General features: G+C 42.8%; 1 protein-coding gene across 2 annotated transcripts in view; it reads right to left on the bottom strand.

The window, feature by feature from the left end:
- The window catches only part of GOSR1 (golgi SNAP receptor complex member 1), a 128002-nt gene that overhangs the window by 13084 nt on the left and 98426 nt on the right, over positions 1–16492 (bottom strand). For both annotated transcript variants that reach the window (XM_088477777.1, XM_088477778.1), the window contains exon 7: positions 16087–16116. In XM_088477777.1, the coding sequence (XP_088333903.1) occupies positions 16087–16116 (30 nt within the window). The remainder of the gene's footprint in view (positions 1–16086; positions 16117–16492) is intronic.

Below are 16492 nucleotides of genomic sequence, written 5' to 3'. Positions count from 1 at the left end.
GGACATCCCCCCATTGTGTTTCCAACAGCAGATTCACTATACTTACCTTTTCCATATCAGGGGCATTAAGGTTTATGCACTCACCTACCTGTTCACTGTATCGCACACAGGTGGGCACAATATACCACATTCTCATGTTTTACATAATGTTTCAGAGCGATTATGAATGATACTGGCCATGGATTACATTTGATACATATACTTATTTGGGTGAGGTATAATAGATCGACAGTCAATAGGTCGACAGGCAATAGGTCAGCATGGTCAAAAGGTTGATGGGAACAAAAGGTTGACATACAAATGGTAGACTGTGCAGAAGGTTGACATGATTAAAAGGTCAACAGGTTCAAATGGTCGACACATTTAACCCCAATACTAACCCTCCCCCTGGTGCCTAACTAACCCTAAGCCTCCCCTAGTGCCTAAACCGAACCATCTCCTCTGGCAGCCTAACTCTAACCCTTCCCCCGAGTGCCAAACCCCTCACCCTAAAAATGTTGAGAAACTATGGAAAAAAACACGTGTCGACCATTTGAACCTGGCGACGTTTTAACGCTTTCGACCTTTGTCCCTGACAACATTTTGACCATTTCCTGTCAACCATTTGGTGTTGACCTATTTACGGTCGATCTTCCATCCGGATACCACTTAATACTTTTCAATAATGAACAGGCCAGGGCTAGCCATCAGCAGGAAGGATGTGCCTAACCAACCTGTTTTGGCTGTGATGCATATTTATGTGGTGATGTCTGCATGTGCAAAGTTCAAAAAGTGGTTACACACAGATGTCAAAACATCCATACCCTAACAAGCCTAAAACAATAATAAAACTTGCTTTACATAATTAAACAGTAACATCTAAAATAAAACTCAAAAGCATGAAAATAACCTAGTTTATTTGCATGTTTTGGCTTCAGTTTTATCACTATAATTATTCTTGAAGCCCTTGATACGGTTTTACATTTCAGCACAGAAATGCACCAAACAAGTGTTAAATCATATTGAAGACCTTGAAAGATGAGCTCAAAGGGGATGTCACCTCTGGTGATAGTTATATGATAGGGCATATCTTAACTGCTACTAAGGCCCTCTTTGCTTATCAACGGCAATCAGACATAATACAGAAACTAGACACTATGGGCCGTATTCAATAAGCGTCGAAAAGCCGTTTTTTTCAAAAAAGTTTCGCCGGTGATGTCATTTGCCAGCGGAAACTTATCCCCGTATTCAATTGGTGCTACTTTTCGCCGGTGTGAAAACGCAATGCAATGTACCCAGCGGAAAAGTTTAGCCTATGAATAGTTGGCGGAAAAAAGTGCAGAATTGCGGTTTTGGGGTGCAAAGGTGGGGAAACCCTGCACTGTTAGGACAGGTCCCCAAAAGGTAAACTGCATCCAAAAAACAATTAAAGAACACCCCAAAAAATGACTTTGAAAACAGGGGCGAAAAAGTTAAAAGTTGGGGTACAAACTTAAAAACTAGCGAAATAGACTTAGGGGGGGTCTGCAAGCATGGGGGAGGTTTTTTTTGGGGATGCAGGTGCTTGCACTTTAATTTTTAACCATGCTTGCACCCATTTTCAATTTGCTGGGACTACTTATTTTTGCCAAAGAAACCTGCAAAGTGCTATTCTTCACCACTTGTGCAAAGACGCAAAATAGCACCAATTGAGAGTATTTAACCCCCCCCCAAATACCTCCAAGCAGGGCTATTCGCAGGTATCCATAGTGATCCCCCATGTCAGTGCATCTTTTGGGGGGGGTGTCAGGCTGATTTCCCCATATCTGCCAGCACTTTTTGCCTGTTTAAGTTTCGCCGGGATGCGTTTTCACGCACACTGTGCGACGCAGACTGCTCGGGACACACTATTGAAATGAATGCAATGGCGGTGGCGGCCTCGGGCAAACCCCGACTGGGGGCAGGTCCAGACATGTCCGTGCATGTCAACACGCACGAGCGACCTTGTTGCAAGCGTTGCATAGAGATATATCAGACCATTTCCCGAACTTTTAAGACAGACCTCATAGATATCTCTAAAGGTGCATACACACAACGATTTTTTGAATGATTTGTCGTTAACGACGTCGTTATCGTTCAAAAAAAAATTCAGTTCAGTTTATGAGTTAGAACGATGAATGATAATCACAAATGCGCAATCCGGTTTGTTGTTATCGTTCATCGCCCATTTCAGACTGTCCAACATGATGATTCAGAGCCGGACGCTATTTGCGCTCGCTCGTTCAGAAAAAGGGGCCGGATATTTAAATTGAGCGCTCGCTCTTTGCGGTCTGTTGACGCCTCTATGTCTGAGCGAGCGAGCGAACGAAAGATGCGCTCGCTATTTTTTTAAAAACGCCCCCTGCCCGCTCGCATCCTACGTCATCTCCGCTATTTGATTAATCGAGTACATCGAAAGGCATCTGAACTGCTCGCAGTGCTTGTGGTAGGATTTTCCTAAATGCGAACAGTTCAGGCTAAGAAACAACCAAGTGACGTGGCCGATGACGCTGCTTTGTTAATTATGCACACCCTTAAAACGCCCGTTTTGACCTTTTGGCACGCCTGCGTTCGGATCTCCACTCCCCGTTTTCAAGCACCTTCCCCTGTTTCCACCCACAAACGCCTCATTCTGTCACTCAAATTAGAAGGAATTCGCTATTTTGCGAGCACACAATTTCCGACCGCAATGAATGGTTCGCGCATGCGTATTACAACCCATACGCATGCGCAGTTGTGCGAATATCGCTCGGAGCGAACGAGCGGCCGCTTACGAGCGGCTCTGAATCAGACCCACTATTCGTTCATCACACTTCAAAAAATCGTTCACTTTTTCAAGGGAAAATCTGACAGAAAATAGTCGTTGGTTACAAAATCGTTACGTGTGTATCATGCTGTACACCGTTTAAGGCCATGCCAGGGCATTCTAATCACATGCTGCCATGTCAAGGATTTGCAGTAACTGCAGCCAGACTCTTCTACTGTAATAAATGACCTAAATCAAATGTGTTCTCAACTCCTCTCACTGGCCAGCAGTTATTCTCCCAGCAAATCTCTGCAGTGTCCCCAGACTCATTACAGCAGTTATCATTCTAGCCGAACAGGTCTGCCCAGCTCCGAGATCAGAGTACTGCTGGGTTATGTAAAGAGCACCCCAGAGACACAATTATAAAACCTCATTAGGAATATATCCTGGGAGTGAGTGCTTTTAACATCTGAAAAGCAGAGCTCAATAAATAAGGCAGGCAAAAGTGTGCAGCTTTCAAGACTGTACATTAGGGAAGAGGATCGCTTTACATTCTCTAAATAAAAGTTAAACTTTACATCAAAAAGGAAATATTGAAGAAAGGGACGTGCATTGTGCAGCCTGGGAAATTAACAACATTGGCTAACATACTTAATAAGCAGAGTCTTAGATGGGAAGAATTCCCACCAGTGTCATTGGGCAACTAGAGTACAAATTATGCCTGACCATTTAGCATCCTCATTACATTGTCATTTGGGAATCATTGAACTTTTATATAAAATTAAACCTTTATCACAGATTTTCCGCCATAATTGGCTAATGATGAATTACTGTAGATGATCTCATTGTGAGGTTTGATAAGTGAATTGAAAAGGTCTTTGTTGACTGGGAAATTAATGGCCTAAAGGGGCAATTTAAAAAAAAAAAAAAAAACACGTCAAGGACAGGTCTGTCCCCGTTTTGATGTTTTAATACACATGGAGGAGATCTAAATCTCTGCAATTTGCTAAAGCGATTGGTATCTGCTCATATCACTATAGTACAGTAGCCTAATTAGTGCTAATTGTCCTGCGCACTTCTATGGGATCGTAGGGAAAATTAGCAAAGTTACTGGTCGCAAAGTGCTGTTGCAAAAGCTCACCTATAATTAATAAAGCTGTAAATGAATTATCCCAAAAGGGAGATACAAGTATCGGCAGACCCAGATAACGTCTCTTCCACATTTTTTGATAATACTTAAGACAGAGGTACCCAAACTCGGTCCTCATGGCACCCTAACAGTCAAGGTTTTAAGGATATCCATACTTGTGCATAAATAATATAATCAAACTGACTGACATACTAATTAAGTCACTTGTGCTTAAGTATGGATATCCTGAAAACCTGGACTGTTAGGGCGTCTTTGGGACCGTTTGGGAACCACTGGTTTAAGAGAACATAAAATCTTGAAAATGTACACACCACCTTGGGGCATATTCAATTGGCCGCGCTAATTGTTGCGCTGGTGGTGATTCAATAAGCGGGGATTCTACGCGCGGGTGTCTACGAGACCCCTCGCGCGAATCCCCGCTGACGGGCTTTACCTCGCACCTCATGTAGGTGCGAGGTAACAGCTGCACGAAGCTGCCCTTGTCGGCCTCGCGCGCGTCAGAAAAACACACTGTTTCCGCACTTCTCGCGGAAACGGAGTGTTCCCGCGAGCGAGGGCTCATTTACCGGCGCGGGGAAAAAGCTATTTTATTGAATAGCTTAACCCCGCGCCGCGGGACATTCGAGCCTCAATTACTCGTGGGAGAAGTCCCGCGGGTAATTGAATATGCCCCCTAGTGTGGGGGAGGGTAGTACGAATCAAACTCCATGGGAATGCAGTCAATCAACTCACTAGGAACAAAAGACACAGTAGCTATGAGGCACCACATGCCTCAGTAATGTTACTCATTCCTTGTGAATGGATAAATGGCCATCTCTACCGTACACACGCAACAGGTGCACTTAATGGGGCAGATGTATGAAGCTGTTGAAAGTGATAAAGTGCAGAGTGATAAATGACCAACCAATCCGCTCCCACCTCTCATTTTTCAAACACAGCCTGTAACATGACAGTTGTGAGCTGATTGGTTGGTCTCTGCACTTTACCACTTTCCAGAGCTTCATACATCTGCCCCAATGTGAGTTAACTGCAGAGATAATGGCATTAGCAGCTACTACCAATAAAGGCATTAGCAGCTATTATCAGATCTACATAGAACTGTTACATTGCAGAACACATGAAAGTATTATCCCTAACTGATCATTGCTCCTTTTCATATTAATGAAAAATTCAATACTGAAATATATTTAAAACCTTCCACTCGAGTAATAATAATTTGGATTCCGCAACAGTAAATTGCAATTCAGGGTGACTATCTACCTGCTGCTATACTAATGTGATGTGATGTGAAGTGCTATGGAGAGGCTTTTACATCTATAAATCATTATTCCACTAGTAGAACATCCACTCCTGTAGGAGATTTATGAAGCAGACACTCCTCGTGTTTAGAAGTGAACTCCTCTACATGGCAATTTATCACACATTGTTCCTACGTTGGTGCTTTTATACAGACCACTGAAATCCAAGGTGACTTCTGATATCCATTCTAACTTAAAGTAGAGAATGCACAACTTTTCCTTATGAACATATAAATAGATCACATATAGATAAAATTAGTATACAGAATTTCAACTAAAAGTTTACAAAGTCTGTATTCATTAGTAACAGGGGATGCAGTCAAGATACCAGCGGGCACTATCCCGACCGCCGATATTCTGACACTGACAGTCCGACATGGGACTAAAGATAGGCATTGAAAATCCCGACGCCTATCATTAGCCCCACTACAAAATCCTGACACCCGGCATACCGAACATAGGGGAGAGGAGGGTTAGCTTTAGGGATCCCGGAGGAATTTGGGGTTAGGCACCCCCCTGGAAGGGTTAGGGTAGGGAAAGCGGGGAGGTTAGGCACCAGTGGGGGGGGGGGGTTAGGCACTAACAAGGGGAGGTTAGGGTTAGGCACTAGGGGGGGAGGTTCAGGTTAGGCACCACTAAGGGAGGGTTAGGGGGCGGGGAGAGGGGAGAGTTAGGATGCTTACCAGCCCCAGTCGGGAATTAGGTCCATTGGTGTTCCGCTGTCGGTATTTCATCCGGCGGCTATTCAGCCGCCGGCATTAAATACCGATTCCAGTAACAGTACCAGACTGTCAGGTCCTCATAGTGCTCTATCATAACAAATTTGAGGTTTGTTTACTCTGCATTCATTATCTTCCAGTTAACATGAATGGGCAGCTGCATAGCTGTCTAATTACACACTTTAATGCAATGCCCCTGTTGACCTTTATAAAGACCAATTCTTCTTTACTGTTACACCAGTGACTTAAAAAGTACACTGGAATGGAATGGGCTTACGCCGCCAGACAGTACAGAATAGGAAATCACTCTTCCTTAGCAATATGAGTTACATCAGTAACCGCCTGTTATTCGCTCCTCCTACTGTGTTGTTAATAGGTTCATTTGACGCCACCACCAGACTCTTAGACCAGCACCTGTAACAGCTTACTTTTGGGAATACATGGTCTGGTGGCTGCAATACCTCCTAGTTGGTGATGGTTAATTCCTTATTGGCCCCATTACTATGGACCGGTGCTGAACTTGGGGGCAAGCAGAAAGTGAGCTTGGAGACTCTGGGCTCAACCTCAGGCAGAAGAAAGTCACCTTTTTACACTCCCTAGGTTAAGAAGATTAGGTGTGGGGGTGTGATCTCTATATGTTTTGCCTAGAATAAGCTATAGGAAATGCTCCCTTTGGGCTAAAATGGGTTCCAAGGGTGGGCAACCAGACCCTAGGACAGAAGTCTCCTTGCTAAAAATGCTGGAGCATGAGGTCCGCAGCCAATGGTTATGATGGTGATCTGATGCTGCGTCTTCCACTCGGATCACTGATGCCGTCAGAGGAGTCTCCTCCTGCCTCCTGAGTACTAAGACTAAGCTTCTCTGAATTGCCCCCACCCCCTCTGGACTGCTTCCCTTCTGCATTCTAACTTGCCCTGCGCACGCTCCACCCCTTCTGGAGCATTTTCCCATAATCCTTGGTAGCTTTCACCTGCTCATCCTGGGAAACTGCCTTGTACTGAGCGCGTCCTCAGTCACTTCAACTTCAGTGTATATTGGGCCCAGGTATCACACAGTGGCCAAATGTGGTAGTGCAGCCTATCAATTGCAGCCATACTCCGTGGCCCTTCATGCCATCACACAGGGACTTCAGGTAACCATAATGTCCCAACTCTATTTACAGGGAATGTTAACTTTGTCAATGCTTGTGCTTGTTGTGTACTCCACCTAAGCAGATTCTTCAACTCTGTTTACCCAATGGAGAAGAATGGGAAAAGCTTGCAGAAAATGGAATCAAGAAGACCCCATGACCATTCCAATCTCTATTTCTTAAAGATTTCTTATTCCACTGACACAGCCTAGGCCAGAGAGTAGCACTGTGGTTTGCAGGCTTCATTATTTCTTACAAAAGGAGAAGACCCCTCTCCTGCTCACACTTTTGCAACACAAGCTGCTGAAGCCCTTGACCAAGGAGCTTTGTAAACGTATCAAGAAGAGTCCCCAGGTGATGCACAGCCTGTTACCCTGCAGGCTCCCTTGGATCTGCCCACATTCTGTTCTACACTAGGGGCCTTGCTATAATTGATGTGCCCGATTAGCCTGACCTTACATTTCAAATTGAACCTCCTTCCACAAAAAGCACAGTGGCAGACAGTCCATCGTCCTAGGGATGCACTGCCCTCTCATCCACCACATGCAACCTCAAGCTCCTTCACCTTCATTTTGACTGTTTATCTAGATTTCAAATTTGTTTGTATGCTGTGCACTCTCTTTTTTCCACAAGTTCCTCTACCACTCTGGATAATACGCTTTTGTACTAGACCACATCCTACATGCCTCCAGGGGTTCCAGCCATACACATGGGCAGTTATTTGCCTCCTCACATCACTGACCCCTACCCATCTCTACCCGAGTGAGACACAGCAACAGATATTCCAGTGACTTTCCTACTTCTCATCTTTGGGTCAGGCGTGATTTGCCTTTCCTGATATAAGAATGTTCTTGTTATTCTTTTCTACTTAAATATTTTTCCTCATATTTCATGTTGTGTTCTATTTTTGCACAACACCATTCTGCAATGCAATGTTTGACTGATTTGGGTTGACCGTGTCATTAACCCTCAGTGTGCCCCCCACCAAATCCTAATGCGGGACATGGACCCTACCAAGGCCACTTTACTGTCCTGGAGCGTCTTTTCATATTCTATTTTGTTTAACTGTGTTACTATTATTGCTGGTCTTCCTCACTTTTGTTTCTCATATTCTCCTGTCTCCTCCTTTCCAACTCGCCCCTTTCGCCCTGGCACTACTATATACTAGCTATACAACACAACTCTTGGAACGGTGATTCCACTAACTGTGGTCCTGCAGCAATCACTCTCATCCCTCCTTACCTCATCCTATGTAAAAAATACCCTACATATTATTTCTAGAAATGCCAGAGGACTGAACACCCCGGAGAAGAGAGCAAAGGCCATTAGTAGTTCATTAAGGGCTGACATTTCCAACACTCTGCTCTGCAGCAATTAAGGAATCTCCACTTCCGTTCAGCTTATGTCTGTAACAACTCCCAAAGTAAACCTAAAGGTGGCCATCCTCTTCACTAAACAATTACCAATTTCTGATATTTCGGTCGTAGGAGGGGAGATGTTTCCTCGGAAATGTACTATTTTTAACCATTGTCAATATTTATGCTCCCAATCAGGCTGTTTGAAAAGTCAATTCCCTACAGTAAGGAGAACTGGACATTGTTGGCAATCACAACTAGGTCTTAGATGCCCCTCCAGGATATGCCTTCTAGTTCTACGTAATTCCCAGGTCAAACCATTCGGATAAGATGTACGCTATACACACACAGATTTCATATATTACTCACCCCCACAGACTTACTCTGCCATAGACACCTGCATATGGGATGACTTGATTGGTTCCATAACATGGTCTGCCTACTCCCTCTTGACCACCCTTCTCTCTAACAATGGCATTGGAAATTTAATTAATCCATTTTACAGGATTTTACAGCAAAGTTGCTAGGGGAGGTCATTGATGACTATACTGATTATAGATCATCTAACATAATATATTTGTGTCCTTCCCATATAGTTATCTATGGGAAGTGTATCCAACTTGGAACCTCTCTCAAGAACCAACAATTAGGCCAAATACTGCAGCAAACACAAGCACTGGAAACCTCTTATTAGGCCTTTCTATCCTGTGACACCTTGGCGGAATGGACTGCTGTGCGCTCTGCCCTTAAAAAATTGTTACTTGATAAAATTAAGTTGTCATTTAGAATATGCCACAGTCATTATTTCCATTGGGGTAGATAAGTAGAGATCTTCCTGTTCAGAGATCCACTGCCTTTATACACTGCATTAAAGATGGCACAGGGAGAAAGGGCATGGCCACAGCGGCATTGAGGTAGGATGCTCTCCAGCCTTACCTCACATCCTACGGTCCAGGGCCCAGTAACTGAGCAGTGGCCTGGCTGTGATAACCTGTGGGGCACTCGGAGGCGGCGGCTGACGGCGATTCCGTGACTTGAGGTGAAAGGGAACCGCCACTATAATCCTGAGGCCTTCCAACCCCCTGCATCACGTGTTCATCCCGGAGCTTTCCTGCGGCTGGCTGACTGGGAGCGGTGTGGAGCCTGTTAGTGCATTACAGCGTACAGTTTGCAGCTGCTTGTTCTCCCGTGTGGGTCTGACTCGATTTTAAGCCCAGATTGTGCTTTGTCCTGTGTTTTTTCCTTTTTTTTACGATCTACATCCAGCTGTCCTGCAATATACCCCAATTCTCCATCGCCTCTCTGGGACAGCTGGCTCCCAGCTATTTTAGAAATCACTTCATCAGCTAACCTCTGCAGAACAGAATTTTGGATAAGGGGGGCTGTCTGAGATGTGATAACATTCGCTTTGTGAGCCTGCCGGAGAAGGAAGAAGGTTCTCACCCTGACACCTATGGCCATGAGTCATTCACTTCCCAATTCGCAGTGGAGCAAATGCACCGTATCCCCATTAGGGCTCTACCACTTGGAGGTCCACCACGTACTTTTATAGCGAAGTTCCTGCACTGCAAGGATAGGGATGCAGTACTCCACTTGGTTTGTACTAAAGGACAATTGGAACGGAATGGAGTCTGGATGTCTGCGTTTACAGATTTCGCTGTGAATGTTCAGAAGGACATGGCTCAGTTCTTACCAATTAAACAACGTCTGCGGGAGTTGAATGTGGCCTATGCTATGCTTTTCCCTTCCAGGATATGGGTCGAGGTGGCTGGCTGGACTTGCGTGCATCTGGGCACAGACAGATGGTTGCGGACTGATTGTTTTATCTTTGGGTCTAATTCCTTTTTCTAGCACATCTGACATGTAACTATATTATATGTTGAAGTGTCCATTTAATCACGTTACTGGTTGGTTGTTTGATTTATTTGTGGTATATGATCTGTTCCACTGTGATTGTATATGACATTATACAACATGTCCTACTGTTTCCATTTTGATATTTATTTACGATGTTATACATTACTGAGTTCTATGGTATTTTGTCATGGGGAAACGTATTCTGATACAGCAGGTTAATTGCCATTATGCTGCTTCTTAGTTCCTTGGCTCCTTATAGCCGGCGCACCCCCTGCTTGTGTGGCTATTATTATTCATGTTCTTTCCTACACAGTAGGGTTTAGATTAGTTTAGCTATAGTGGTCTGATAGGCCTGTAGCTTTTAGTTTGAGTTTAGGGTACTAGGTATGCCAAAAAATTGGTTTGGTATACAGGGAAATGAAAGGGAGGAAGGGTGCGGATTACTTTTGTGATTCATGTTTTTGTGTCTTTTTTTTTTTCCTTCATATTTTTTTCTTTTCAATTATTTTTGAGATGTAGCAGATTACAGTGTATTAGTGGATATGGAAGTTTCTACTACAATATTTTCACTTTCCTAGGGATGAATGCTCTAGTTGTGCTAATGTAGTTGCTATTCACTACCCTGTGTTATGACTAAGTCAATTACTGGAATATTAGAGGGGTGAACAATAAGATCAAGTGTTCTTTAGTACTTAAGCACCCGAGACATTATGATCCTGATGTTGTGTTTTAACAAGACTAATTTGTTGAGGAGGAAATTACTCTCCCTTAAGAGGTGTTGGGCATACTAACTAAGGGGGGTGTCTATCTTTATGAAAAAAAGCGCTCCCCATTGTCTTAACTGACGTATCTCAGTTCTACATCTATTCATTTTAGCTGTGTATATTCCTCATCTTTCATATGAGGTGCTATGAAAGTCCGCAGTGTTTGTAGCAAATCACCCTACCACTCAGGTTATATATTTATGGGATTTTGACAATGGGTGGCGTGAAATGACTGGGTCACAGTTGTAGGATGGTAGTGGGTTTTCAAAAACTTTGTAGCTGGCCTGGGCTGGATTGATGTTTGGAGACCTAAGCATCCCAATGTTCGTAAATTTTCCTGCTTTTCACATATGTACCACTCCTTTGAGGATTGATTTTGTCCTGGTCTGACACAATTTATTTCGTAAGATCTCATACATAGAATAAGAAACCAGAGGAGGTTGACAACAAATGGGAGCGGGTCCTGAATTGGAAGCACTTTGGTCCAGCTATTTTTGGTAGCTGTAATATGGGACGCCTTTAAAGCCTTTTTAAGGGGAACGTTAATAAAGCAAGGAGCTGAACTTAAATTGTTTTATGGAAGGAAGGAAGGAAGGAAGGAAGGAAGGAAGGAAGGAAGGAAGGAAGGAAGGAAGGAAGGAAGGAAGGAAGGAAGGAAGGAAGGAAGGAAGAGGAAAGTGAGACTGCATGTAAAAACGATGAATTAACATATTTGGGTGATGTGCTTGAATCCTCTAGACTTCTTTGGCTAACCTCTCAAGCTGCCTGGACTGCACACTTGCAGGATAAAGCTAATTGAAGACAGTTATTTGCTTCATACCAACAATAAACCTATGCTGATAGAGCGGGGAGCTACACACTGCCCCTCCATTATAGTGGAAGAATTTAGAGATGATAGTGGCTCTGTTGTATCCACAACCACTGCTACAGCTGAAGTGTTCCTGTCTTATTTTTAGTCTGTTAATTCTTTAAGGTTGACCTGTGGTCACGCTGAATTGGTGGCTTATGTTGAAGCTGTGGGCCTTCCTACTATGTTGGTGGAGGATGCAGAGTTTTTGGATGCTCCCCTTACAGAGGAGGAGGTAGATATGGCCATTAGATCCTTTCAGGGTTGTAAGGCTCCAGGTCTGGGTGGTATTCCCCATGGAGCTTAACAAAAAGCATGCTTTAATCTTTATCCCTCATTTATTAGAACTATACAACAACTTATTTGCAGAGGGTTCATTCCCTTTTTCTATGACGGAATAGTTTTGCCTAAACCTGGGTAGGATCCTAAACTGCCAGATTCCTACCACCCTATAGCACTAATCCTCACTGATGCTAAAATACTTACAAAAATTTTAACCCTCCGTTTGAACAAAGTGATCACCTCTATTGTCCACCCAGACCAGACTGGTTTCATGCCCGGGCAATCCACTGCAGTGATTATTTAGACATCTTATTATTCATTTACTCATGGGGATGAGTCCTCCTTGGTTATTGTTTCCTTGGATGCAGCTAAAGCATTGAACTCCGTGGAGTGGCCCTTCCTGTGGGAGGTCATGGAGAGTTTTGCTATAGGCCCTGTCTTTTTAAAATAGGTGCAATTACTACATAATGCTCAGAGTGCTAGAATATTTATAAAGGTGTATACATTCCCTTCCTTTGACCTGGCTAGGGGCACGAGGAAGGGATGCTCCATCTCCTGCTTTATTTGTACTAGCTAGTGAGCCACTGGCCTGCCTTTTGCGCACCACCTGGGAATGGGAGGACTTAGACTAGGGGACAGAGAGGATAGTGGCACTATATGCTGATGACCTCCTACTCGTTATCTGATTATTCAACATCCATGCCTGGTTCTAGGGATTAGAATTAGTAACTCCTTATCAGATTACATTGCTTTGAATGTCAAACCACAATAATAGTCCAACCTAAACTTCTTTATATTTTTCATCACACCTATTTATCATCCAATGTCATTATTCCGTAAGGTGGAGGGACTTGTGTCCTCTCTGGTCTGAGTGGATCGCTGGGCTCATATTTGATACAATACTCTTACTAGAGCCAAAACAGATGGGGTTTTAGTGCTACCGGATTTTCTTTTTATTATTATGTAGCTCAACTGACACATTTGAGGATTTGACTGCAGGATACATTGATGGGTGATCTTCACACACTACTAGTAACTCAGGGAACTCTGGGACACATGCCTTTACAAGCCCTGCTTGCTGGCAAGGAATACTGATTGGGTCCCCCAGTTGATCACTCAGGTTGTTACAATTGGGGCATCAGTCCATAAACTCCTTGGGTTTGAGTACCTTGACACTACTTTATTGAATGCAAAGTCTCTGTCAAAACAATCACCTACTATCATCAGACTAGGGGTGGCAGAGGTATAGCCACACTGTGACATATCTATGAGGTTAATGTGTTGAAATCATTCTCCCATCTACGTAATGAGTACCTACTCCCTCTTAGGATATTTTATAGCTTAGATACACTTTAACAGCTCAGTTTTCATCAACGTCACCCAATATATGAGTCCCCACACTTAAATTAGTATTGTCGTCTATCAGTTCCAAAAGGTCTCTCTCCTCTCTATATTCATATATAATGGCGGCTCATCATTCTTCTAACCTACCACTCAAACTACAGTGGGAAGAAGACATGGGTATTGGTCTATGGCCTGGGGAAGTCCGAGAGAATCTATGGTATCTATTAGATTCCAACCTTATATAGTATATAGAACTTATCTTACCCCTAAACGTCGTCTTAAATTTTGGGGTCATACCGATGCTTTATGTCCCAATTGTGGGTGTACTTCGGGTACCTTTTCTTTCTTTTTTTTTTTACCCCTAGTGAAGGTGCTAGAGTTATTTAATACTATGTTTTGGTACTTCCATATCTACAAGCTTCTTGTAAACTAGTTTATATTATGTGCTGTTTTTCTGCTTAATTGTATTATTCTGATGTTTACATTTGTTTTTTTCCATTTATTTTATTTCAATACATTGTGTATTTTGTTAAGTTTGTTTATGAAAATCAATAAAAATACTCAATTGAAAAAATAAATATATATGGCACAGGGAGAATACATGATGCATGGGAGCTACTGCTTCTTCGTTCAGTACCTGTTATGCTAGATTTTACAACTTTGCAAGATTAGATCCCCAACGTGATACTATATGCTACCCAAAGTAAGAGGCCTTTTACTCCTATTTGATTAGAGTTGGGTTACCTGGGCTTTTGGAAGAGTACAGGGATGGGCTGGCACAGCAATTTACTTAAAGTGAGTTGGAGGAGGCCATTAAATATACCCCGTCTGGCAAAATTCCTGGTCCTAATGGCTTTGCGGTTAGTTATTATAAGACATTTCAAGATAAATGAGCTTTCCATTTGCTGGAAGTGTGCACCAGTATCTCCGGACCAGTACTCACTCTCCGGCCAATCAGTAGAAGCCCAAATCTGTCATTCCTACAGAAGGTGAGGGCCTCACCCTATGGCCTCATTAAATGAGCACACAAACTTCATCTTCTACCCTTTGAGCAACTGTGTCTACATCCTTGTTCTCCCACATAAACTATTTATCATTTACAGGCTTCTCTAAGGATTTAAGCTGCCCACACACAGCGATATTTTACCCGATTTGGCCGATTTTGACGAATCGTGATGACAAATCGTGTAAAATATGGCCAAATCGTGAGTGTCCACTCACGATCACAATGCGCGTCCCTGGTCGTCGTACATCGCATCTTCAGATCTGCCGTGCTGTAGGGCAGATTTGCCAATATGGGACACAATGCACTGGATGTACGATAGATCTTAAGTCAGATTAGACATTTTTTACTCCAAATCGTAAATAGGATGCCGGGGAGCTGCCTGGGGAGAGTTCAGGGGAAATCGCACACATCGTGGGATCGTGTGCAGATTGCTATATGTGTAGGCACCTTAACTCCCTCCCACAGAGACCTAGGAACGTTACATTGGACAAGTGCTGGGGGTGGGACAATGAAAACAAAAGTAGAAGTTGATCCCTGCCTGTTCAGCAAGCCCCAGTGTTGTAGAGACTGTATAAACTGTTCTCCTGACGGTACAGCTGCCCTGACAAACTGAGCAAGATGGGAGTCTCTAACGCATGGTGGGGATGTTCTATCAAACCACATCTGGTGGGAATGCCCCAAAGGAATCCCCTTTTGGGACACTTATCAAGTTTTCTACCAAGATTTTTGGTGACGTTTCCTCTGATCCCACATTTTAGCTCTTTCACTTGTCATCACTGTCAATTTCTCACTATTAAAAGTCTCTATTGAAACACCTAAACAATGCAACCAATACAGTGATCCCAGTGCGCTGCCGTTCCTCCAACCATCTCAGATTGGTTCTCAAAGATTGATTTTTATATTGCAGATTACCTGATTTCTTCCGTGGAAGATAACTATGAGCAGTTCCAGGGTACTTGGTTTCATTATCTTGATTTTAAAGACACTGCCTCATACAAATCCACCTTCACTCTGTCCCCTGTGGGCCTCAGTCTTCCCTCTTCTACTTAACTGACCTACAGGGAAATAAAGCCTTTTGGCTCTTGCTTGACCCAGCCTCCTGCTACACCACTGCCTATGACTCCTGAGCATATAGCACCTATGCAATTCATTGCACTTTGTAGACTGCCTCTCTTCCCTTATAGCCCTCCTTCCTCCCCCTTCATTACCACACACTTTTTGGATTCCAATAACCTCTAGCTCTGCCACCTTCCCTCTTCTGTCCTTTTTTTTTTTTTTTAATTATTGACTTACTGCCATACAAGCTGTGTTTCATCTCTGCTTTCTCTTTATGATTTATCTCTTGATGGTTTTCTTGTAGATTAAACTGAACCTCGGATACATTACTAAGAACCATCAGTCCATTGTTATCCATATTGGGGCTTCACTGTTCACTGTTAACTTATTTAATGCCTATGTTGCTGCTGCTCTGTGTAACTGATAAATAATTTCCACCAAAAGAAAAAGTGGAAATCTAGCCAAGGACTGATTATTATATTTTAGAAAATAATAAGTAAATTTGTATATTGATAAAATCTGGTTTTAGTTCTTACCTTATAGTTTCTTCTATGAGACGATCGGAACTATAAAAAAAAAAATTCAGAGGTAATGAAGCATAAAATACCAACTGTTCACATATAATTACTGAATATAAATAGCAGATACATGAATCCAGACCCTCACTGAAATTGTTATTCCACATATGAAAATATAAATGTAAACCCACTTTCACAGCTTTTTCCCAGTAGCACAAGTTTGAAATAAAAAAAATATATATTTTATACATACATATACACACACAAAAAAAATAATATATAAAAAATCACATACAATATTAAACAAAAATGCTTTGTGAATAAATGTATTTACAATATTTTAATTTGCATTTATTTCTACAATCTGAAATCTAGCCCCTCACCCTCGTTTGGGTAAACCATATGGAGGCATCTTTAGAAAACC

The sequence above is a fragment of the Taudactylus pleione genome, unplaced genomic scaffold (genome assembly GCF_031769625.1).
Source record: "Taudactylus pleione unplaced genomic scaffold, aTauple2 ptg000203l, whole genome shotgun sequence".
Classification (NCBI taxonomy): domain Eukaryota; kingdom Metazoa; phylum Chordata; class Amphibia; order Anura; family Myobatrachidae; genus Taudactylus; species Taudactylus pleione.
Note: the sequence above shows the minus strand (reverse complement) of the source record. Positions and strands in the feature narration are given on the sequence as shown.